General features: G+C 38.1%; 1 protein-coding gene across 7 annotated transcripts in view; it reads right to left on the bottom strand.

Annotated features, from left to right (window-relative positions):
* Window positions 1-26464, bottom strand: part of NDUFAF5 (NADH:ubiquinone oxidoreductase complex assembly factor 5) — a 37307-nt gene that overhangs the window by 9197 nt on the left and 1646 nt on the right. For 4 of the 7 annotated variants that reach the window (XR_007515373.1, XR_007515374.1, XM_049868972.1 and 1 more), the window contains exons 2-8: window positions 25226-25266; window positions 22476-22539; window positions 18280-18327; window positions 16806-16909; window positions 14290-14329; window positions 11352-11549; window positions 1563-1623 (exon numbers count right to left, since the gene is read on the bottom strand). Coding sequence is in view for 3 of the 7 variants with exons in the window: in XM_049868972.1 (XP_049724929.1) it covers window positions 1563-1623; window positions 11352-11549; window positions 14290-14329; window positions 16806-16909; window positions 18280-18327; window positions 22476-22539; window positions 25226-25266 (556 nt within the window). In the remaining 4 variants the exon portion in view is untranslated. Of the gene's footprint in view, window positions 1-1562; window positions 1624-3348; window positions 8016-11268; window positions 11550-14289; window positions 14330-16805; window positions 16910-18279; window positions 18328-22475; window positions 22540-25225; window positions 25267-26464 lie in introns of those variants that run through there. The other 3 variants (XR_007515375.1, XR_007515376.1, XM_049868974.1) reach the window with 3 other exon arrangements.

Genomic DNA, 26464 nt, shown 5'->3' with positions numbered 1-26464 from the left:
TCCTGCTTCATGAACTTAACAAAGAAAACCCATTCCCAAATGGGATAATAACTATAAGCATTGCCCACATTGCCCATTGCCATCGAGTCGAGTCTGACTCATAGTGACCCTATAGGAGAGGGGAGACCTGCCCCAGAGAGTTTCCAAGGAGCGCCCGGTGGATTTGAACTGCCGACCCTTTCGTTAGCAGCTATAGCACTTAACCAATACGCCACCAGGGTTTCCAACTATAAGCATAGAGGCTAGAATTTATAACATGTTATTTTTGGGAGACACAATTCAATCCATAACAAAAAGCATGTATTTGCTGTCTCCAGTTCCTCACTTTCCATTTACTTCTCAACCTACTCCAATTACTTCTACTCCATCACTCCAACAACAGAGCTCCCACCAAGATCACTAATAATCTTCCTACTGCTAAATCTAATGAATTTTTTCCCAGTCCTTATCTCATTCTCAGCAGCATCTGATGCTGCTGAAGTCTGCCTTCACTTTGAAACATTCTTTGCCTTGGTTTAGGTGGAACTATACTTGTTTTTTCTTAACACTTTGCTAATCATCTCTTCTCAGTCTCTTTAGCAGGTTCATCCTTTTTCTATTCAGTCACTGTATGTTAGATTTCTAAAGGTCAACTGAGCCACTTTCTCTTCTTACTCCATGCTCTCACCCTAAGCAACTGCCTCAAATACTTCCTATTCAAAAATGACTCATAACTTCTTAACCAGGCCACACCTCTCCTCTGCCCACATACTCAAATATCCAACCACCCATCTGACGTCTCCTCTTGGATATTTCAAAAGCACTTCAACCCCTACTCATCCAAATGTGAACTTAAGATCTGTCCCAGCCCATAGTTGGCCGCCTTCTACTGTTTCCTCTATTAATGAACGGTGCCACCATCCATCTGGTTATGTGAGCTAGCAACTCAGCAACTATGCTTAGAATGTCTCTTTTCTTCATCTGCCCACATCCAATTCATCAGCAACAACTGTCAAATTTACTTTCTAAATATCTCTGGAATCTATTTACTTCTCTGCATCTCAATTGCCACCGCCTTAGTACAAACCACCATCAACCTTTAGTGGGCTTTATCGCAATAAGTCTCCCTACTAGTTTCTCGGCCATTCTTTTCAAAATACGAACTGATATTGTGACTTCCTTTCCCTCTGCGCATTAAAATTCCTCAAGGGGCTTTTTAAGATAAAGACAAACAATCTTAGTAAGGCCTATAAGGCCCTACTGCATAATCTCTGGTCCCAATTTACCTACAAATGTTATGGTTCAGGTCTCTCCTTGTTCCCTGTACCCTACATAGAAGGTGTTTCTTTCAGTTCTTGCCATGTTCCTTCTGCAATGGGGCCGCTGCATATGCTCTTCTCCTTGTCTGGAACTCACCTCCCTCTCCTCTTCACCTACTTAAGTCCTCTTCTTTTGAGAGCACCAATCAATCACCATTTCCTCGGACAAGGCTTCTTTGACCCTCAGACCAGGACCACAGAGTTGGCTCTCAAAATTTAATTCTCAAATAGAATCTAAAAATTCTTTAAAGGAAAATGCTTTACCTTGTAAATCTTCCATCAATTCAAACATTCCAGGATAGTTAACTTGAATTTCATCAGTGTCCTATTAGAAAATAAAAAAAAGAAATATTCATTTGATATTTATGATAAAAGATCCAGATTTGAAAAGGGGCCATAGAGATTGCCCAGACCAATCTCTTATGGTAAGGAGGAATCTTCTTTACAATATTCTTCACAGATGTCATCTGGTGTATGGTTACAGATTTCAAATTTCCAAATAAATATTTCTCATGCTGAGAGAAATCTTCCTAAAACTCCACCAATTGATTCTAGTTTTCTCCTCAGGAACAATACAGAATAAGTCTATTCTCTACTCTACAACCCATTACTTTCTTCTCCAAGTCTTTGAAAACTCTTACAGGATACCATACATTTTTTTAGGGAGGGAGCTAGTCTCCCAGCTGAGATTTATAGATCATTACACACACTGACTACAGCTGCTCTGGACACAAAGTACAAAACCCTGAAAAATACTTAAAAATCCATTCACACTCACAATTAAGGAAATGCAAAACAAAAAGACCAGCTACTTTAACCTCAGATATACAAAACAAGTAAAAAACAACGTTTTTTTACTAATTAGGTTGGCAGAAATAAAAAAGTTTGGTAACATCCTATAGGTTGTCTGATTTTGTATAAACAGGAGCTCACCTATACTGTGGATAGGGCATGTAACTTGATGCTACCTTTTAGAGAGTATCTGGACCATATCAATCAAAATTTGAAATGTATAGATTCTTTTGACACACCAATTCCATTGCTAGGCACATCTGAAATATGTGCCAAAATTATGTGAAAGGAAATTCATTAAAGCCTTGTTTAAAAGTATAAAATAAAAAACTAAATCAACCAGAAACAATCTAAATGTCAATTAATACAGGACCGGTTAAGCAAATTCAAGTATAATCTATTGAATGAAATACTATGCAGCTGTTAAAAAAGAATGCATGTAGGGGAAAATTTCCAAGATATGTTATTGGCTGGGAAAAAAAAAAAAGCAAAACAATACATATAGGAAAAAACCAAAACTGAATATTGCATATGTGGGTTTAAAGGACATAATTATGTTTTGCTTTATCAAGAAAAAAAAATGTTCTGAAAGGATATAAAAGAGACTTCTCACTTTACACCTTGCCGTTTCTCTCATTCTCTCCATATACATTTTTTTCCTTTGCTTTTTTCTTTTGCATACGCATGGATCAGGTAGCGTGTGCACTTTTTAATAAGACCATCTCTGGGTGGTGGGATCGGGACTGCTTCATCTATATCAGCATTAATAAACTATTTTTGAAAAGAGATCCTGAGATTAAAAACAAAATTCCTTCCAGGCTGATAGCTAGCCATTAAGCAATATCCTTTGAAAATGATTCTTTAATGAAACCAACTAAAAGCACTATCTCCAGACAATCACAAGAATACCACGAGAGCTCTATTAAAGGCCTTATTCAAATTAAGATGGACGGTATCTACAGCTTTCTCCGAATGTTCTAGTCTGGCAGCTCTATTCTAAGAGGAAATGAGCTTCATTTAGAATGCCAACTCACTGAAAATAATTCACAAAGAGGATCATATAAATGTAAATATAGTAATATAATACTAATTTGGCTCAATTTCACTTTAAAAGATAAAAGTCTATTGCATAATAAAAGTAATATAAGTAATGGCATATGCAACATAAACCTGTATAATTGATTATATAAAAGCTTTTTTGGGTGGGAATTTAACAATATGAATTAGAATACGATATTAATACAGTACTTTAGAGGCAATGTACACGTCTCAAAGGATACATTTAATGATTCAACAAATTCTTATAGATTATTTATTAAATCAGTAACTCTCATTTTATAAAATATAGAGAAGATTCTATACCAAAATTTTTATATTAATGCTTTAATCATTTTTGAAGAGTATGGGAGGTATTCTGAATTAGTGGATTTCCCAATTAACAGAAATGTAGACTGTCATTAATGTAATTTAACTTTCTTGTGAGGTCTCAGGGTAGAAATTCCTATGCTTTTCATAATGGACAACAAATTCTGAATTCCCCAATAGAGCTGACTACACTGTATGGTCTGGCACAAATCATTTAACATCACCTCATGAAAAGGTTCACCATGTCACTCCCATCCTCTACACTCCTCCCCTTCTACACTTTCTAGAGGCTTTATATTCCCAAAGAGTCTATTTTTTTCACCTCAATTATGGGTTTGTAACTTAGGGATATGGGAGATGATTCTTAAGAGAGTGAACATTTCTGAGATTATAAATAAGCACAAGAGATTAAGACTGAACTAATGGTTCCTAATTTAGTCATAGTCCTCTGTTACGATCTGACTAAAACTATGGGCCCTTCCTCCACATACGAACAAAAACAAAAAAAACAACTTTGCATACAATGTCCCAGTGTTACTGGGCCTTCTAAAGTCTACTGATAGGCTCTCTATCGGTCCACGAACATCAGGTTAAAAGCATGTGCATAACTCTCTTTCCTGAGCTCAAACTGAAAAAGAGATGAAGGTTATAAACAAACAATTCAAAGAGGTGGAAATACAAATGGCTAATAATGAGCGCATGTTCAACCTAACCAGTAATCAGAAAAATAGAATTTTTTTCCCCCAAATTGACTGATAATATCAAATGTTGGTGAGAGTGTGGGGAAAAAATTTCTCATATACAGTTCGTAGGGTATAAATTTAGTACCATTTTTCTGGAAGGCAATCTGGCAGTATTTGGAGCAGTCTCTTAAAAAAAAAAAAAAGGTGCCACCCAGTCAATTCACAGTGACCCTATAGGACAGAGTAGAACTGCCCCATAGTTTCTAAGGAACCCCTGGTGGATTCGAACTACTGACCTTTTCGTTAGCAGCCGTAGCTCTTAACCACTGCGCCACCAGGGTTTTCGTGTCTCTTATATGCAGTAATTCCTTCTTAGTATTTACGTGAACACACTGATCTATGTGTACTTATAGTGGCCTCTGCTTGGACACACCTCCCTCAGGGCAGGCCTTCTTCCCTGCATGGCTCTTGCCTCCCTTTTCTTGAGCTGATACTCAAATATCACGTTCTTAGTAAGGTACTGCTCTTGGGCCAACTGACCTAAAATCTCAACACACTACCGTACTTCTGATTCTCCTAACCCATTTATTTGTACTTAGCACAGAGTACTCTTTAGCATATCACACATTATGTTGTTTCTTAGCTATCTGCCCTAATAGGGGAGGGACTTCTGCCTGTTTTGTTCCTGCTGTGTCAATAGTACCTAAAGTCGTGCCTGACACATAGAGGGTACTCAACAAAAGTTTGTTACAAGATCGGATAAATAAATGAAAAAGGACTAAAAGAACATTCGTTGAAGATTTTTTCTACTGGCAAAAAGTAGAACAAACCTAAACGTCATTAATTAGGGAAACAGTTAATTAAGCCATGATACATTCATATGAAAAAAAAAACCTCATTGTCATTGAGTCCATTCCAAGTCACGGCAACCCCACGTATTACACAGTAGAACCGTTACACTGGGTTTTCCTGCCTGTAATCTCTATAGAAGCAGTGTACCAGGCCTTTCTTCTATGGTGCCAGTGGGTGGGTTCAAATGCCAACCTTTAAGTTAGCACACAAGTGCAAATTACACCACCCAGGGGCTTTCCTAGGGAATAATATGCAGAAGTTAAAAGGCAGACATACTGGCATACCTCATTTTATTGCACTTCACAGATACTGCATTTTTAATAAACTGAAGGTTTGTGGCAACCTTGAGTGAGCTACTCTATTGGCACCATTTTTTCAATGGCACGTGTTCATTTGTTTCTGTCACATTTTAGTAATTCTTGCAACATTTCAAACTTTTTCATTACTGCACCTGTTATGGTAATCTGTGATCAGTGATCTTTGATGTTACTACTATATTGGTATTGGGGCACCACAAAGCGCCCCCATACAAGACAGAGAACTTAAAAAATGTTGTGTGTGTTCTGACTGCTCCATCAACTGGCTCTTCCGCCGTCTCCATCTCCTCAGGCCTCCTATACCCTGAGATGAGACAATACTGAAATTAGGCCAACTAATAACCCTACAATGGCCTCTAAGTGGTCAAGCGAAAGGAAGAGTAGCATGTGTTTCACCTGAAATCAAAAGCTAGAAATGAGTGAGGAAACTTGTTGAGGAAGGTATGTCAAGAGCTGAGATAGGCCAAAAGCTAGGCCTCTTATCAAGCAGTTAGCCAAGTCATGAACGCAAAGGAAAAGTGCTTGAAGGAAATTAACAGTGCTACTTCAGTGAACACATGAACGATGAGAAAGCTGAAACAGGCTTATTGCTGATATGGAGAAAGTTTTAGTGGTCTGTTTCGAAGATCAAACCAGCCACGTTTCCTTAAGTCAAAGCCTAATCCAGAGCAAGGCCCTAGCTCTCTTCAATTTTGTGAAGGTTGAGAGAGGTTAGCATGCTGCAGAAGAAAAGTCTGAAGCTAGGAGAGGTTGGTAATGAGGTTTAAAGAAAGACATCATCTCCATAACATAGAAGTGCAAGGTTAAACAGCAAGTGCTCATGTAGAAGCTACAGCAAGTTATCCAGATCTAGCTAAGATAACTGATGAAGCTGGCTACACTAAACAAGAGATTTTCAATGTCTACGAAACAACCTTATACTTAAAGAAGATGCCATGTAAGACTTTCATAGCTAGAGAGGAAAAGTCAGTCAAAGCTTGGCCTGAAAACTTCAAAGGACAGGCTGACTCTCTTGTTAGGGGCTAATGTAGCTGGTGACGTTAGGTCAAAGCCAGGGCTCATTTACGATTCTGAAAATCCTAGGGCCCTTAAGAATTATGCTAAATCTACTCTGCCTGTGCTCTATAAATGGAACAACAAGGCCTAGATAACAGCACATCTGTTTACAGTATGGTTTATCAAATATTTTAAGCTCGCTGTTAAGATCTGCTCAGAAAAAAAGATTCCTTTCAAAATATAACTGCTTGTTGACAATGCACCTGGTCACCCAAGAGCTCTGATGGAGATGTACAAGCAGATTGATGTTGTTTTCATGCTTGCTAACACAACATTCATTGTGCAGCCCATAGATCAGAGTAATTTTGATTTTCTTATTATTTCATAATAAGGCTATAGTTATCATAAAGAGTGATTCCTCTGGTGGATCTGGGCAAAGTAAATTGAAAACCTTCTGGAAAGGATTCACCATTCTGGGTGCTATTAAGAACATTTGTGATTCAAGGAAGAAGGTCAAAATATCAACATTAACAGGAGTTTGGAAGCATTAATTCTAACCCTCATGGAATACTCTGAGGGGTTCAAGACTTCGGTAGAGGAGGAAACTGTAGATGTGATGGAAAGAGAAGGAAAACGAGAGCTAGAAGTGGAGCCTGAAGATGTGACTGAATTGCTGTGATCTTACGATAAAACTTTAACAGGTTAGTAGTTGCTTCTTACGGATGAACAAAGGAAGTGCCTTCTTGACATGGGATCTACTCCTGGTGAAGATGCTGTGAACATTGTTGAAATGACAACAAGGAATTTTGAATATTACATAAACTTAATTGATAAAGCAGAAGCAGGGTTTGAGAGGGCTGACTCCAATTCTGAAAGGATTTCTACTGTGAGTAAAATACTATCAGTCTCACATGCTACAGAGAAATCTTTCGTGAAAGTAAGAGTCAATCAATGAGGCAAAATTTACCGTTGTCTTATTTTAAGAAATTGCCACAGCTACCCCAACCTTCAGCAACCACCACCTTGATCAGTCAGCAGCCATCAACACCCAGGCAAGACCTCCCACCAGCAAAAAGATTACAGCTTGTTGAAGGCTCAGATAATGGTTAGCATGTTTTAGCGATAAAGTACTTTTTAACTAAGGTACGTACATTGTTTTTTTAGACACGATGCTATTGCACACTTAATAGACTACCGTATAGTGTACACCTAACTTTTATACGCACTGGGAAACCAAAAAATTCATGTGACTCATTTTATTGTGATATTCACTTTATTGCAGTCGTCTGGAACCAAACCTGGAATATCTCTGAGGTATGACTGTACCTGTGTTGATATAGAAAACTCTAAAATATACTGTTAAAAATGAAAAATATGTTTTAGAAATACATGTGCATGTGTATATGTGTGTGTGTATAGTATGGTAAAGCATCTCTTGTTTTGTTTTTAAATCTGGAACATTACTAACAAAAACTGTTAATAGGAGCTACCTCTAGAGCAGCAGCTCTCAAAGTGTGGTCTGGAGACCCCTGGGGTCCCTGGGGCCCTTTTGGGGATTCACAAGGTCAAAACTATTTTCATAATACTAAAATCTTACTTGTCTTTTCACCTCTTTCTCTCATAAGCATACAACGGAGTTTTTCAGAACTACAAGGCATGTGGTATCAAAATACATTCGAACGTAGAAGCCCATATAGGAATCCAGCTCTGTTCTATTAAGCCATAAAAAAAAAAAAAAAAATAGATTAAAGATAATTGCCAAAGTATAACGCAATGACATTCTTCTCCCAATTTCTTTGTTTTGGGAAATACAGTCCTGTTGCACTAAAAAATAGATTACTTATATTAACAATAACAGGTTTATTACTGTTAGTTTTAAAAGAATTAATACTAAAACAATTCTGTTTAAATTTCTAATACGGCTAATATTAACAGATACAATCCACATAAACAAAAACTTTCTAGGATCCTCAATAATTTTTCAGACTAAAATTTAAAAAATTGCTGCTCTTAAGAGAGCGCTAAGATTTGAGGGATTAAGGGGGAATAACAGACTTTCACCTTTTTTGTATTGTTGTTTTTAGGTGCCATCGAGTCAGTTCCAACTCATAGCGACCCTATGCACAACAGAACAAAACACTGTCCTGTCCTGTGCCATCCTTACAATCGTTGTTATGCTTGAGCTCCTTGTTGCAGCCACTATGTCAATCCACCTCGTTGAGGGTCTTCCACTTTTCCGCTGACCCTGTACTCTGCCAAGCATGATGTCCTTCTCCAGGGACTCATCCCTCCTGACAACATGTCCAAAGTATGTAAGACACGGTCTCGCCATCCTTGCCTCTAAGGAGAATTCTGGCCACACTTCTTCCAAGACAGATTTGTTCGTTCTTTTGGCAAGTCCATGGTATACTCAATATTCTTCGCCAACACCACAATTCAAAGCTGTCAATTTTTCTTCGGTCTTCCTTATTCATTGTCCAGCTTTCATATGCATATGATGCAATTGAAAATACCATGGCTTGGATCAGGCGCACCTTAGTCTTCAAGGTGACATCTTTGCTTTTCAACACTTTAAAGAGGTCGTCCTTTGTAGCAGATTTACTCAATGCAGTGCATCTTTTGATTTCTTGACTGCTGCTTCCATGGCTGTTGATTGTGGATCCAAGTAAAATGAAATCCTTGACGACTTCAATCTTTTCTCCACTTATCACGATGTTGCTCACTGGTTCAGTTGTGAGGATTTTTGTTTTCTTTATGTTGAGATACAATCTATACTGAAGGTTGTGGTCTTTGATCTTCACTAGTAAGTAAGTACTTCAAGTCCTCTTCACTTTCAGCAAGCAAGGTTGTGTCATCTGCATAACACAGGTTTGTCAATGAGTCTTCCTCCAATCCTGATGCCCCATTCTTCTTCATATAGTCCAGCTTCTCAGATTATTTGTTCAGCATACAGATTGAATAGGTATGGTGAAAGGATATAACCCTGACACACACCTTTCCTGACTTTAAACCAATCAGTATCCCCTTGTCCTGTTCAAACAACTGCCTCTTGATCTATGTAAAGGTTCCTCATAAGCACAATTAAGTGTTCTGGAATTCCCATTCTTCGCAATGTTATCCGTAATTTGTTATGATTCATACAGTCGAATGCCTCTGCATAGCCAGTATTCGTACAGTTTAATGTTTATAACCAAAATATACTTACACATTACCTATATAATTAAAAAATTTTTTTTTAATTAACTTTTATTAAGCTTCAAGTGAACATTTACAAATCCAATCAGTCTGTCACATGTAAGTTTACATACATCTTACTCCCTTCTCCCACTTGCTCTCCCCCTATTGAGTCAGCCCTTTCAGTCTCTTGTTTCGTGCCAATTTTGCCATCTTCCCTCTCTCTCTATCTTCCCATCCCCCCTCCAGTCAAGAGTTGCCAACACACTCTCCAGTGTCCACCTGATTTAATTAGCTCACTCTTCATCAGCATCTCTCTCCCCCCTGCTGACCAGTCCCTTTCATGTCTGATGAGTTGTCTTCGGGGATGGTTCCTGTCCTGTGCGAACAGGTCTGGGGAGCTAAAAATGTTTTTAATAAATACAGTGATCCTTCAACATACAATTGCCTTGTTAACTGTTTAATTACAAAGCAGAACGCTCATGTGACGCTGAGTTTTCTGACTTCGTTGCTCAGCAACATCTCAGAATACAGTTTCTATCTGACTGAGGAATTTTGAAAAGTTTAAAAAAAAAAAAAAGTCAACCCTAAACACAATTGTGAAGTCTGGAGGTTTGTCTTCAGCTCCTAGTCTTCCTTCTAGCCTATTGTCTTCTCCCTTCCCTGGGGGCCCCTTTCCAACATAAGGCACCCTGCTGGTCTACCCACTTGCCTCCAATCACAAGGAAGGCTATGACAATCGGTTTCTGATTGGTTAATGTTATGAAACATATTCATGGTAAATCAGTTCAAACAGCTATTTTTGTTTTATGTCTATCATCTCTAATTATGCAATGAAAAGCTTTCTTTATCAAGAAATGTCTTACTTCCTCTATTGAGATTTAGAGATGTTTCTAGGCCTAAGGGTTAGAAATCATAGTAAGTCTACTCGACCCATCTCTAAAGAGAAGTAATCACGTCCTTTTTGAATGACTCTGCCACTGGAGGGCACTGGAAGGAGATAGTCATTGCCTCTCCACAGACAGCTCCCAGTTGGAAACCTAGTCCAGGAAAGTGCTAGGAGTGGAGGGATGGGAAAGTGGACAGCAGGGCTAATATTACTGAACATCTATCTACCACAGGCCAGGCATTTCACACCCTTTATCTTATTTAATAGGCATAGCTTCATGAGGTACCATTTGCATTTTTAATAGAAATGAATACTCAAAAAGGTAACGTCAATCACCCAAATTCCCTGAGCTAGTAAAGGGGCAGAGTAAGAATTCAAAGTATACCTAGTGGACATCAATGCCTTGTCCCATCCACTGTACCATGCTTACCCCACATTTCCTCTGTACTACCTATGGGTCCTCTTTCTAGATCTCTCCAGGCTTCACACAATACAGCACCTGTCCTACCTTCCCTAACCTTGAGCCAATCCTAGGCCTGGCAAATGAACACCTCTCCTTTCTAACTCAGATGGCACTGTTTCTACTGAGGACTGGTGGTGAAGACAGTACTGTAAATGCCCCTGCATATCCCATTTTCTATCATCTGGAATGCAATGAATCCCCTATTAAACCTAACTCCGGATTTGAAGATTCCGAAGGAATGATATGTTGTAGAAAATAGTCTCCCTGTTAACTGAGGTATAATTTTTTTGATCTACTTATTCAGGTAACAAACACGAAAAGTTTCACATTCTTATCTTACGTCAATCAAGAAATGTTTACACAAACTGAACACGATCAGTAAGAGCCTTTTCTTTAAAAGAGTGGGTGTGCTGAAGCCTTTCTAAAATGCTATAAATACCTGCAGGTTTCTATCTTTAAGATGAGAATACGTTGCTTCTAAACTGTGCAATTAGTGGATTACTTGCTTCTCTTGATAGTTACCACAGTCAGTGTGTTAAAGCCAGCTCTCCCAAGAAGATGTCCTAGATCAGTGACTGCGGTGAAAGGCGAAACATGTGGAGAAAATCCTCCTTCCCTTTCCGTTTCTGCTAACTGTAAGGAACACCGAAGTTCATAGAGAGTGTCGCCTCCAAACATCGCACCAATAAATACTCCATCTGGTTTTAAAACATAATGAATCTGTAATAAATATAAGACAAGAAAGCTATTCACAATTTTGTATGTAAAAATGTTCAAAGAATAAATATATGGCATCTAAATCAATATTTTATGATTACTATTATTTTGGGAGGCTGCCAAATAAATAATCTGATAATCTAATAAATAATACCTAAGGCAACTAATTGTCACAAAGTCTCTGCTATATAATATAGCTGTGAAGACTGATAATACATTCACTGATAGCATTAATATCTGTAATGATCAGTTTTATGTTTTCTAATTTGTTAATAAGAAAAGAAAAAAAAATTAAGTTTGGTAGGTTGCCAAAAAAAAAACCCCCACTCAACTATTCCTATATTTGTGTCCTCTGAAATGTCATTTGTAACAACGCTCATCAAAAGATGGAATCTGTGTCCCCTCTCCTTGAATACAAGCTGGCTTTGTGACTTGCTTTGGCCAAAAGAATGCAGAAGTTACTGTGTGCCCAATTACAAGCCTAAGCCTCAAAACAGTCTTGCATATTTGCCCCTGCTGTCTTGGAACCCTGCCAGGCCGCCATGTTGTGATCATGCCTGAGCTAGCCTGGTGGAGGATGAGAGACATGTGGAGCAAAAGTCAGTCATCCCAGCTGAGACCAGCCAAAACCAGCCAGCTCTAAGATAATGTGGCAGCTCACCACAGACACATGAGTGAGCCAAACCAGACCCAGAAGAACCTCCTAACTAAGCCCAGCCCAAATACCACCTGCAAAATTCTAAGCCAAGTAAATATTTACCATTTTAAGCCATTAAACTGGAGGAGGGGAGGTTGTTATGCAAAAAAAGCTAACTTACAGAGAAATCGTTATGACTCATAACGATTAGCCTGGTAGTATATTAATTTTCTTTAAATAACTTATTTTCCAGTTTTACAACAGTTTTTTTTTAATTATTTTTTGTTTTTGAAAATGTACACAAAACATATACCAATTCAACAATTTCTACATGTACAATTCAGTGACACTGATTACATTCCTCAAGTTGTGCCACCATTCTCACCCTCCTTTTCTGAGTTGTTCCTCCCCCATTAACATAAACTTATTGCCCCCTAAGCTTCCTATCTAACCTTTCAAGCTGCAATTGTCAATTTCATCCCAATACAGATAGCTGTTTAAAAGAGCACAACGCTCAAGGCAGACATTCTTTACTAATTAAGTTAAACTGTCATTTGGTTTGGAGCCCTGCTGACAGTGTAGTTAAGAGCTTGGCTGCTAACCAAAAGGTCAGCAGTTCTAATCTACCAGTGGCTCCTTGGAAACCCTATGGGGCAGTTCTACTCTGTCCTATAGGGTCACTATGAGTCGGAATTGACTTGACAGCAACAGGTTTTACTGTTTGGCTTAAAGAAGATTTCAGGAAATATTGCTGGTTCAAGGTTTAAGGTTTAAAGATTATCTCAGGGTAATAGTATCAGGAGTTCATCCAGCCTCAATGGCTTCAGAAAGTCTGGAGTCCATGAGAATTTGAAATTCTTTTCTACATTTCCTCTACCTTTGATCAAAGATTCCTCTGTAGAATCTTTGATCAAAACGTTCAGTAACAGTAATTGGGCACTGTCCAACTGGGCACTTCTAGTCTCATGGCAAAGGAGGTGGTTGCTCAGGGAGGCAATTAGCCAGCGTATTCCATTTCCTCCTCCTATTCTTGACTCTCCTTCCTCTGTTGCTTGAAAGACCAATTGTTGTACCTTGACTGGCCACTTGCAAGCTTTTAAAGATCCCAGGCACTACATAAGAAACTAGGAGGTGGAAGACAAGCACTAAACATGATACTAGGCCAATTAACTGGGATATCCCATGAAACCATGACCCCAAACCTCCAAACCAGGAACCCAAACCCCATGAGGTTTTTGGTTATACATAAGCAGCCTCAACAGCTGCTCTTTTGTTGCTGTTGGAAACATGTATCACACAAAAATAATTTTTCACTGATAAGCAAAATAGTGCAAAGAATGAATTCCAGAATCACAAATGCTTGCTCATGGACTCTCTCAGACTACAATCTGTAACTAGTTTTGACTGCCTATTCTCAACAAAAAGGAACATTACAGTAAAGGGGGAGAATCTGAAGTAAACCACAACTCAATAACAGTAGGTTCTTCTAATCAAAGTACTATCTTCAGTTTATATTTAATATATTACAAAGTAATTACAAAACAGTATATAAACAAACCAACTGTAAAATCTTTGGGCTCTTTTTCTTCCTTATTGTTAAGTCTTTCTTTTGTCACCAAACTGTAGTACAGGAAGCACCTAAGATTTAGTCCTCAGCTGTCTGCATCTTCTCTACCTCAGAAGGCTTATCAACTCCCACGTATTTCACAAGGATGACCTTCCAATCTCTATCCTCAAACTGCACATCTTCTCAGACCTCTAAACTCATCTTCAACTGCCTATTCCATGACATTTATCTCTTGGCAAATTCATCCCCCACCCCACCTCCCAACCGACAACACCTATTCTGAAACCAACTCCCCTTTCCATCTACCATATTTCTATGAATTACTATTTTCTATACCCTTTATCTAGTCATTACCATTCTTTCCCATACTTTCCCTAATTATTCTCCCAGCCACCCAGACTCAAAACAATAAATACCTGATTGGATTCTATTTTCCAACTGTATCTATAAGCAAAGAGTTTGTGAAAACTGAAATTCTGTAAGTATCTAACAATAAATAATGTAAGACAGTGTATTAGAATCAACATAGGTTTTCTTACCTGTTCAAGTGCTCTAGGAAGGTCATTCACCCAGTGCAAACTAAAATATAAAAACACATAGCTGTTTTACCTTAATTGGTAATAATGTTAAGCCTAAAAAAGTGTCAGTAGCTTGAAGTCTGAAACTGCATATCGAAATTTACTGATTGCTTTCATATGTTCTAAAATAATAACCACTCCTAGTGGAAAACCTTCCTTATGTTTATACTAGAAGACTCCCCCGTATCAGTATATTACTTTAAGAAAAAATCTGATATGCTTAATACCTAATAATTCTTTATCATGGAATAAAGTAAAAGTCATTCCTACTTGGGCCTCTTATCTAAACAGGGCTTTTACGAGATCTTATTTGAAGAAAGTGATAAAAATAAGCACCTGATGACACGTTCAAAGAAGCTCATCAATTAAAATTAATGGTTAAGCCAGAGAAATATAGTATTCCAAGTTATATTTTTCTAGAAAAAAATTCAGCAGCATACTTAAAATTCTACCAAAGCAAACAGCATTATTCACCAAAAACAACTCACTAAATTTTCTAATAGCATTCCACATATTTAAAATAATAGAAAAGTGCTGTACTTATTTAAACTAAAGTTTCATCACATTTAGCTCAATAGTTGAGAACAAAATACTTGATTTAAGAAACCTCTTGCACTGTCTTTTGATCCATTTACCTTCTCCCAGTGCTTGGTCATACATGATGGCAAGAACTACCATTATAACATTCTCAGTCACTGAGAATGCTAAAAAGCAAAGATGCCATCTTGAAGACTAAGGTGTGCCTGACCCAAGCCATGGTGCTTTCAATCACTTCATATGCATACAAAAGCTAGACAATTAATAAGGAAGACCAAATAAGAACTGATACCATTGAACTGTGGCACTGGCAAAGAATACTGAATATACCATGGACTGCCAAAAGAATGAACAAATCTGTCTCGGAAAGAGTACAAGCAGAACGCTCCCTACAAGCAAAGATGGCGAGACTTCATCTCACATACTTTCGACATATTATCAGAAGGGACCAGTCCTCAGAGAAGGACATCATGCTTGGTAGAAGGTCAGCAAAGAAGAGGAAGACCCTCAAGGAAACGGATTGATACAGTGGCTGCAACAACGGTCTCAAGAATAACAATGATTGTGAGGATGGCGCAGGAGTGGGCAGTGTTTTGTTCTGTTGTACACAGGGTCACAAGGAGTCAGGACCGACCTGATAGCACCTGACAACTACTGTCAGTGTAAAGTATGGTCACACATATCCAGTACAGTTGGCATCCCTTTATACTAGGTGCTGAATACTCATTTCACACCATACTATGTTAAACTTACATTTACCTTTCAAAATGCTTTCCAACAATTATTGGGACTTTGAAACTATGGAGGTTTTTTCTAAGCTCCATCATGGAGAAATGGAAACCATCAGTATTAATCACTTGCAAATAGCAAGCAGATAATGAGGCTAAAACTCAGGTTTTGACTGCCTGCCCTAATGTTTTCCATTTCAAGACAGAATGTGGTACATTTCTAAATTTATTCAGCATACCTAAGAAAGCAGGGAAGAAATTACAAACTCATTGAGAAAAACAGCTACGGTGACCAGCCATCCCAGTTTACCTGGGACTGAGAGGATTCTCAGCACAGGTTTCACTGCTAAAACTGACAATGTCCCAGTCAAACCGAAATGGCTGGTCACACTAAAAAGAGCTCTCAAAATGGCTGTACTGGATATGGAGGGCACGTTGAATCTTCAAAAGAAAATCTATTTGACTATAATAATGAAGTGGAAAAATTAATATACCATATAGAACACTTATTTTCTCTATTACACTGAGTTCTTTGAGAGTAGAATCACTGTCTGCATTCATTTTTATATTCCCCCAAAGCTTCTAGCACAGTGCCTTGTATATTCTAATCTATTCAATAAATATTTACATCACACACCTATGGAATAAATGTAGATGGGCATGCTAGGAAGCACTAAGGGAAAAGTAACTTTGAGAACTTCATTTCTGTGCAGAAGAATTAAAACTGAATACTAGTCCTTCCATCACAGATCAGCTTTAGCAAGTTGAAGAAAATTGGGGGAAAAATGTTGAGGCTATTTCATATTGGAAACCCTAGTGGCATAGTGGTTAAGAGCTACAGCTGATAACCAAAAGGTCAGCAGTTCAAATCCACCAGGCACTCCTTGGAAACTCTATGGGGCAGTTATACTCTGTCCTATAGGGTCGCTATGAGTCGGAATCAACTTGACAGCAATGGGTTTTGGTTTTTTATATCATATTATCTCTACTGAGAAGGAGCATATAATGCCTAATACTTTAGCAGAGAAATCTTATAATCTGTAAACCAAGATAACTAGTTTCCAGCCCCACCCCCCCAGTGCCACGATTTTAAAAACACAGCTACTAAGAAATTACTGCATTATCTACATTCTTTACCTTGTACTAAAACTACATAGCACAAACGATCTACTTCTAACATGTATTCTTTACAAGTACCAATGGATTACCAACCTTAAACTGCTAACCACCAGGTCAAATGTATTTTCTCGGAAGGGAAGGAATTCTTCATCAGCTAAAACGCTGAGAGTAGGAATTTCCGTTTCTATTCTGTTTTTCTAACGGTAAAAAATAAGTTTAAAAACACATTTATATAGAATCTCAATTACTAACACAATCACTGTTAAACTGAAGCAATGCTATATTTATGTGGCAGTTTACATCCTTTCCAAAAAATAATAAGGTGGCACATAGAAAAGGCACTCAAAAAGTATTTGTTGAAGAACATTTAAGACCAGCTGGAATAAATGGCTAGTTAGTCGGAAAAAAATAAACAAGATTCCCATCTCACAACAGAACAAATCCCAGAGGGCTCAAAGCGTCAGTGAAATAGCTGAAACCACAAACGCACTAGGTGAAAATATGGGTAAACATTTTTATACTCTTAGGCAAAAAAGCCTAAGTGAGTATCACTCAAAAGCCAGAAACTATAAAGGAAAAAAAATTATATATTTGATTATAAGCCAATTAAAAACTTCTAAAAAGCAATAAACAACGTAAACAAACTAGGAAAAATATTTACAAGAAACAATGAAGAATTCACATCCCTAAGAACAAGTTCTTACAAATCACACAGAATCAGAACATGCAAAGTTAAAATAAAGGACAAGGTATAGACAACTCAAAAAATTACTAACAAAATTCACAAATCAATAAAATATCATAGCCAAAAGACATCAACAGCTAATTGGCTGCACAAGTAATCAAAGAAATATAAAATAAAAATCACAATGAGATTGGACTTTCTGCCTATCAGATTGACAAAGACAAAAAAGAACGACAACCCAGTCTTATCAAAAAAAAAGGGAACAAGCACTTTCAGGTAACTGCGTTGTTCAGCCTGGAGATGTATATCAGAAATGAAAAACGAACATCATTGAATCCATATATTCCACTACCAAGAATTTATTCCCAAGGAGAAAAATTATTCACATACACAAACTTGCTTATGTACAAAAGTGTTCATCAGCGCTGATTATTGAAAAACCAGACATAAAAGCGCCCTTCAGAAGAAATTTGCTTATATAATCCATGGAATACGCACACACTGGAATACTATATAGCCATTTTAAAAAATGGTCTAAATATCATTAACACAGAAATGACACTGCGTAAAAAACATGGCATGTTAGCATAATAAAATACACATAAAATTGTGTGTTGGGGTGACAGTTATAGCTGCAAAAGTAGAGACCAAAATGTCACTAGTGGTTGCTCTAAGTGGTGGGATCAGGAGTGATTTTTCCTTTCTCCTTTATATTTCATGTGTGTTATATTTACAATTAAAAAAAAAAAAAAACCAATAAAGCAATTCTTATTTTGAATAAAATAAAAACAAAGGAACTTTATTTTTTATTTTCAAGTCTTTATCCTTTAGAATTGAAAATCACACCGGATTAGAAACCAACAGTGTTAAAAAGCCACCTACCAAAGCATTTTCTGCAATGTCTGCTTGGCAAAACTTCCCAACAGTTTCCTGCAATGGAGTAATTAAATCTGATCAATGATGAAACAAACAATAACAAGACAAAACTGCTGCAACTGCTAAGGAGAAAGTCATTAATTATGCATTCATTTTTAGCTCTGCCAGACTATTTTTCTGCATAACACCAATATGGTACAAAAATAAATTTAATAACACATATGAAGTTAGGCAGATACAAAGAACCCAGAATGGTTTTCTGCCTTTTAGTTGTTCACTCAAAGAGTTTGCAAAGAGTGGTAACAGACTTAAGTGTGGATACTTGGGGGGAAGCAGTTTCATCTTCCCTTTGCTTCACCTATCCTCTCTTCCTTCCAACAACAAAAGGTAAAGCACTATTTCTTTCCTGGATCAACACTTCCCACCATGCCCTTTTTTCTCCAGGATACTATTCCTTCAACCATCATCTCCACCATCTTCAATCTCTTTCTTCTCCATCTCTTTCCCTCACCTTACAATAGACATAGGCCTCTCAATCTTGAAAAACCTCCTTACTTCTAACCACCTTCTAGCTGTTTTGTTTGTGATCCACACTCCACTTCTCACTAATGTCTCTCCCCACAATTCTTGGTAACCTACTTTAACTTTCACTGCTCAGGATCACACTAACAGCATAATCACCAACGGCAACAGTCTGCTCTCACTGCTCTCAGTTCTATTTCGCTTGGCTTCTTTAAAACACCGTTCTGTTAATGGTCTCCTAGAAACTTAAGTTACTCTGGTTTCCCCTCCTCTATTACAGAAGCCAATCCTTTCTGCCTCATCCACACCCCCTTCTTAAAGAACTTCCCTGACTACAACTTGGGAAGAGCATTCTACCACACAACGTTGCCATTACCTGCTCATTACCTGAGGGCAGCTGGTGTACAGGTAAATGTTTAACAACGGGCTATTAAAAAAAAAAAAAGTGCCCTGAGTTATACTGTTTGATGATTTCCCTGGTGTTGACTACTCCCACAATGGCAGATTTCATGCTACCAACGTGACACTGATGAATGCTGAGTTGGGAAGAGATGTGCACAACTGGCTCCTCTGAGGCAGCTTCCACTGTGAGGGGTGAAGAATTAGGCCATTCAGACTATCTGTCCCAGTCTCTCACCTGAAAATTTGAACTAAAAGGCTTAGAGACAGGGAGAAAGGGGGGAGAACCCTGGAGTTGGAAAAGCATGTATTGCAGATTTCACACTGCAACCCAGAGTGCACTGGTAAATGTTTAACACCTGGCTTTTGGTGGGCGACTGCTTTGTAGTGTTTGCCAATTTCCACGGTGTAATATTCCCACCATAGCTGAGTTTAAACTTTCATATTAGTGCACAATGTCAGTGAACACACAGATGAGAACATATGCTAACAATCAGCACTCAAGAGCTAGTATGAGCCCACTCCAGCACACTACTGGGTGTAGAGTTCTCATTTTGGGGGCAAAAGCATTGATGAACAATGTCTCTGCAGACACTAACGGTCTGCAGAGAGGAAAAAGAATGAAGGCAACCATGCAGCAACCATACAATCCCTGACAACATGAGAACAAGAAGGCCTTGGTTCTGATGTGTTAAAGCTCCCATCTCTTGTGAGCCCTGGCTGTACTGCCATACCCCTATGTAATAAATGTCCTTGTATTTAAACTGGCTTCAGTGTACTTATGCTGTTCATAATTAAAAAATGTATTACTAAGACATATTTCGGCTTCTGCACTATTCCGAGCATCTTTGGTGACTCCTCTTCATTCTCTTTCCACTAAATACAACTACAGAAAGTTCCTTTCTACATTCTTGCCCCAGAAACCTTACCCGTTCCTATGGCTTCAGTTGTCACCACTATCCCAGAACCCAGTACCGTCGAGTCACTATATGGGTCTCCAAATAAGAACAGAAGCCTTCGTCAGACTTACTTGTCTCACTTAATCCTCTTAACAACCTTTTTAGATATTACTGCCCACATTTAACAGAAAATGAGGTATGGAGAGGTTGGGTAACCAGCCCAAGGGTACACAGACAGCAAGTGGCAGAGCTGGATTTTGAATCCCTATCTAACTTTAAATCAATGCTCTTAACTCCGATACCCTAGTTCCAGCTCCACATTTTCTATAACCTACTGGACGTTAATACTAACGTATTCCAGTGTCATCTCAAACTTCATATATCTAAAACAGGAATCATCCCTTGGTCCCTGCCCCAAACCCAGCCTCTGACTTTTTCTAGTTACTAAAGTTCACAACCTCAAAGTTATCTTGCAATATTCACTTATCGAATCTTCGTTGTGTGCCTATTACATGCCAGTACTGTTCCAGGGCCTGGGAATTTAGTTCACAGAGTTTATATCCAAGAGATAGAAGACAGAGAACAAATAAACATACACCAGGTGCTAATAAGTGCTATGAAAAAATAAAGCAACTAGCCAGTGGAAAATAGGAACACTATTTTATAGTCTAGGAAGGGATCTTTGATGAGGGGTCATTTGAGCAACGATCTGAGGGAGGTGAGGAAGCCAGCCACACAGATATCTTGGAGCAAGCAGAGAAAACAGCAAGTGCAATGAAAACCCCTGACCTCCTCAAGAGAGCAAAGAGGCCAAGGATGCTGAAAAGTTGAGATGAAGGGTGGGAGAAAAGGTCAGAGACATGATAAAGACTCAGATTACATAAAGCCTTATGGATTAGGACTCTAGGTTATTACTGAGATGAGAAACCAAGAGTTCTGAGTAGACTGACAATGATTTGACTTGTTTAAAAGGATTACTTTGATTGCTGAGAGAACACTGTCTGGGGCAAGGGCAGAAGAGGGAGACCAATAAGGAGGCTACTGCAATAACCTAGCCAAGAGATGATGGTAGTTTGGACCAGCATGGTAATGGTGACAATTTTAAGAGGTGGTAGAGATATGGATATATTTTGAAATCTAAACAAGAATTGCTGATGTATTAGATATGGGTGAGGAGAACCCAAGAGGAAGCAATGAATAATATTTCTGGTCTGAGCAACTGGAAAGATGAATTTGCCATACCCACTACTATCCAATTAGTCATCAATTCTGCTAATTCTACTAGGTCTCTCAGACATCACTCTTTATCCTGCTGCCTCCACATGGGTGGCAGGCCTTTATCTCTCATGCCTTTGCCACCATTAATGCACCCTTCTAACTGGTCTCTTTTTCAATCCTTCCTGCATACCACCCCAGGTTAATCTTCCTTAAACACTGCTATGTCACACCCTACAACACTCTACATCTGTGCCTTGCCTCCTACCATGCCCTCACTTCCAATGCCTCAATGAACCACCAATCCAAATTCTTTCAAATTCCAGATCAGAGTCTGGGCAGTCTTTGACCACCTGAATCACTACCAATTTCTCCTTTCCCTTAACCCCAGCTGGACCTTTTCTGTGGCAGTTACTATTATCAGTAAGTTTTTTCCAAGCCTCATGCCCTCCCCAACCCAAGTTTTTATTAAGCAGATTTTATACAGAAATCCCACTTCAATCTTTGGGTCCAGCACACTGTCCTATATACAGGAACCATGCCAATAAAATGCCCTGGTGGCACAACAGTTAAGCACTTGGCTGCTAACTGAAAGGTTGGTGGTTCGAACCTCCCCAGCGGCTCCACAGGAGAAAGATCTGGTGATCTGCTCCTGTAGAGATTACAGCCTAAAAAACCCTATGGAACAGCTGTACTCTGTCACATGCGGTCACTACGAGTCAGCATCAACTCAACAACACCTAACAACAACTTACATTTAACCACGCAGACAGATTTCTAAACAACTGATGAAATTAATAATTTTCCTCAATAAAAAATTAGCTTAATCACACTTCCTATATTAATGCCAAACTGATTTTCATTGCAAAAAAAAATGTCAAAAAAGTTTGAACAATGTGGGAATAAAGAGAAACACCTTATACAGGTTTTAAAAAATAGTAGGAACACTGTAAAAATGGCTCCAAAGGGGAAAAAAAATGCTGTAAGAAAAAAATACCTAGGAAGAGTCAAAAACAATCATTGGTTCCATCACTTAAAAAAAAAAGGTAGCAGTTCTCATATAATCAAAATCTAAATATGATATGAACTGAATTGATTAGGAAAATCTTTCTTTAAAATGAGCCAATTTAATTTCTCAAAGTAAAATTATGTCACCAAATAACATACCTTATTCAAATGTTGTGCTATGTAACCTCTTCCACAACCAACATCCAAAGCAAGGGGGAAATCTCTAAAATAAAGAGATACAAATTATGCTTTGTAATAATATCAACAATACGTAATGCACATGCGATATACATGTGATGCATAGTAATTAAAAACTAATTTTTCTTAAGTAAAAACATTCTAGTGAACTCAATTTTCAGAAAGTCACATCATATACCTTGCCTTACAAGCTATATCTACCAGGAAGTATAATGTATGAAGCAAGTCTGACTGGCCTGCCATTCACAAACCTCATAGTGAATCTACCGCGGCTAACCAAAAGGTTGGCAGCTCGAATCCACCAGCTCCTTGGAAACCAGATGGCACAGTTCTACTCTGTCCTATAGGATTGCTATGAGTCAAAACCAACTCAACAGCAATGGGTTTGGTCTCATAAGGCTGCTCCATGATATGGATTTCTAAAATACCTTAAATGGTGTTTTTAAATTTTATAATACATTCAGGTAAAGTATGAAAAGAAGCTAATATAAATTAACATGAGTATAGTGAATATACCTATCAGGGCCTTAGTAAATATCTCTATTTTTCAAATTTGTTTATGTATCAGATCACTCAGATGTTCTTTGTGAACTGCCATGAAGTATTAACAAGTTAAACTAAAAAAAAAAAAATAAGAGTTTATTGAAAACTTACCAGGCTCAAAGCACTGTGCTAAGTGTTCCAAGAGCGTAAGCCAACCCAAGATCACTCAACTAATAAGTGGCAGAGTCAGTACGTGAATCCAGTCCTTGAATCCTGAATCAGAACTATTATTTCCTATGCTATACTGTCTCTTCTAAACATACTGTATCATACTAAATTAGTACAAACTTCTAACTGTAGGTCATAGGTTAAAGAAAAAGTTGTGACAATAAAATTTAAAATTTTATCAGCTAATATTATTTTTCCCAGAAAATCGGAACAGAAAGAATCCCTTTTCAATTTCTGTTAAAAATCTATGTCAAAAATACAGAACACCAACACAGAGTTGGAGAACACGACTGGTGATTTACTAACCTAGTGCCCTGTATCTGGACTATGAACACAGACAATGTGGCACAGTTGTAAAGTATGCAGGCTTTGGAATCAGAAAGACCTGAGTCAGAATTCTGGGCCTGAAATTTATTGGCTCTGTAAACGAAGCAAGTGATTTAACCTTGATAGATCTCAGTTTCCATCTAAAAAACAGAAAAATTACTGCGTACCTCAGAGTTGGTGCAAGTTATAAAAAATGATGCACGTAAAAGGAGCCCTAGTAGCGCAATAGTTAAGTGCTCTGCTACTAAACGAAATGTCAGTAGTTCGAACCCCCAGAGGCTCCACAGGAGACAAGACCTGGTGATCAGCTCCCGTAAAGATTACAGCCTAGAAGCAGCTCTACTCCATCATATAGGGCCACTACGAGTCGGAACAGACTTGACGGCACACACAACGGCAGTGTGCATAAAGCATTTAGCACAGTACAAATGCTCAATAGGAGCTAGTTATCAGTTTTGTGACTAGTGAGCCTCTGAATCCACAAATAAGACAATAATCTGTGCAGTTAGTTTTTAAAAAATCAACGACATCAGTGCTGACAATAAAAACTTTTTTCTAATACCAGAACATAAATAAAGAATATTAATTTAGACTGATATTTTTAATAATTCAATTCCAAAGAGTTAATGTTAGTTGAAGACATGCTTTTAGCCGTAATCCTAGGTCTCTCCATAGACCTGTGTTTTGCTCAGTACTATGACATAAAGATTGTAAAATCCAAACAGATTTGCAAAACCTAATTTTTCACTTATTAAATCACAAATGGGCTATAATCCAGGCATAAGAAAGGAAATTATTAAGAATTAGCTATTTTTCAGATCTATAAATGGAACCAATGAAACAAATGAAATGGGGGCAATTATTTGAGACAATGAAGCATTTTGTCTTATGAAATTAATGCATCCCAAAAGCAGCACGGAAGTATCTAAAATACGATTGAAAGAGTTCATGATTTTACGAAATTTCCTTTATTATAGACAAATCCAATAAATTAATCCCATCTTGGTCTGAATTAACGGATGGTCTTTTAACCTAAGAGTACAAAAATTTGCCTAACATCACACAGCATCTGCCACATGGCTGTCAACTCCAGTCCACAGATCTTTCACTGTATCTAATATTAAGCAATGAATTCACCAAGGTTTCAATAATACTTCATGAAAGTGTTCTTTTCTTGAATCTTCCTCATACAACCTTGTTACCACTAACAATGTTCAAGATAAAGTGGCCAAAGTCCCATATAATCAAATTGGAGAGTGAATCTAGGCAGACTCTCTCCTTCTCTTAGATGATAAAAGACTCTATTGCTAAGTTTAGTTAAACATGTAAAGCTAGGTTTAGTAAATCTTCAATATTCACATGCAGCCAATCCTATATGCCCATTTTTGGAGCAATCCTTCCACTACTGGCTTTTGGCCAAATCAAGAGGATCAGTCATTCAGGCCTGGAGACAAGCCGTGAGTTGTGCTTGCAGTCATTTGTTTTTTAGGCAACAACGAAGGAAAGAACATTTGCTCTCTCAGACATAAAGAAACAACTAGAGAGTGATTATCACCACTCCTGGTAATAATTTCCTCCACATTTTGCCACTCCAGGTATTGAGCTCTCAACATTTAATATATTGAGTCTCCAGCTGAAAGGTGACTAAATTTTACTAAGTAACCATCACTTACCTGGCTATGTCATATACACGGTCTGCAACCCGACTTCCAACCTGAAGGATAACAAGAGGCAATGATACACACAAGATGAGCAGGCTTAACAGAGAAGTAACACTTTTCACAGCATTCGACAATCCACAGGTTACTTACGTTTCAACTGGTAGAGAAGTACTTCCCTTAATCCCTTTTTCTATTTGACCACAGCAAGTTTCTCCTCTATTTCAAAATAATCCCCCGCCGCAAAAAAAAAAAAAAAAAAAAAAAATCCCATTGCTGTCGATGAAACAACATACGTATGTTATATACACACATATATAACGTATCCTTTATATTTCATGTGAAAAAGGGAATCCACAGACCGGGAAAAAATTTTTGGCTATGACATATCCACAAGGGTCTAATCTCGAAAGTCTAGAGAATACTTCAACACCTCAACAATAAAAAGACAAGCAATCCAGCTAAAAAATGGGCAAAGGATATGAACAGACACTTCACCAAAGAAGACATTCAGATGGCTAATAAACACAGGAAGAAATGTTCGCGATCATTAGCCGTTAAAAAAAAAAAAAATCATTGCCGTTGAGTCGATTCTGACTCATAGCAACTCTATAGAACAGAATAGAACTGCCCCATAGGGTTTCCTAGGAGCAGCTGGTGGATCAGAACTGCCAATATTTTTGGTTAGCAGCCTGAGCTCTTAACCACAGCTTTGCCAAGCCATTAAAAAAAAAGCCATTAAAAAAGTGAGATGCAAATCAATTTATGACCGTAATTGCGGCCTACCAACGGGACTGGTCAGTTTTGCCTTAAAAGAAAGCCAGTTGTGAGAGGGTGTAAGGGAACACACTCACCTGCAGATATAAGTTTAGTGGTGGATATTTCTACGTACATAACTGAATGTGTTGCTTATATATTCATACAGACAATAGAGCACACAAGGGCCACAGTTAGGGCAACGTTTTAGATGTAACCAAATACCTCACGGGACGAAGTTCCTAGGCTCAAAGGCGAAGAACCATAGACTCAGGGGACATCTACGTCAACTGGCACAACATAGTTCATAAAGACAAAGTTCTGCATCCTACTTTGGTGATTAGTGCCTGGGATCTTAGAAGCTTGTGAGCAGCCATCTAAGATACAACTATTGGTCTTCTGTGGTCCAGAGCAAAGGAGAGTGAAGAAAACCAAAGACTCAAGGGAATAATTAGTCCGAAGGATTAATGGACCATACGAACCATAGCCTACACAGCC

The sequence above is a fragment of the Elephas maximus genome, chromosome 25 (assembly GCF_024166365.1).
Source record: "Elephas maximus indicus isolate mEleMax1 chromosome 25, mEleMax1 primary haplotype, whole genome shotgun sequence".
Taxonomy (NCBI): domain Eukaryota; kingdom Metazoa; phylum Chordata; class Mammalia; order Proboscidea; family Elephantidae; genus Elephas; species Elephas maximus.
This window is presented reverse-complemented; position numbering and strand designations above follow the sequence as displayed.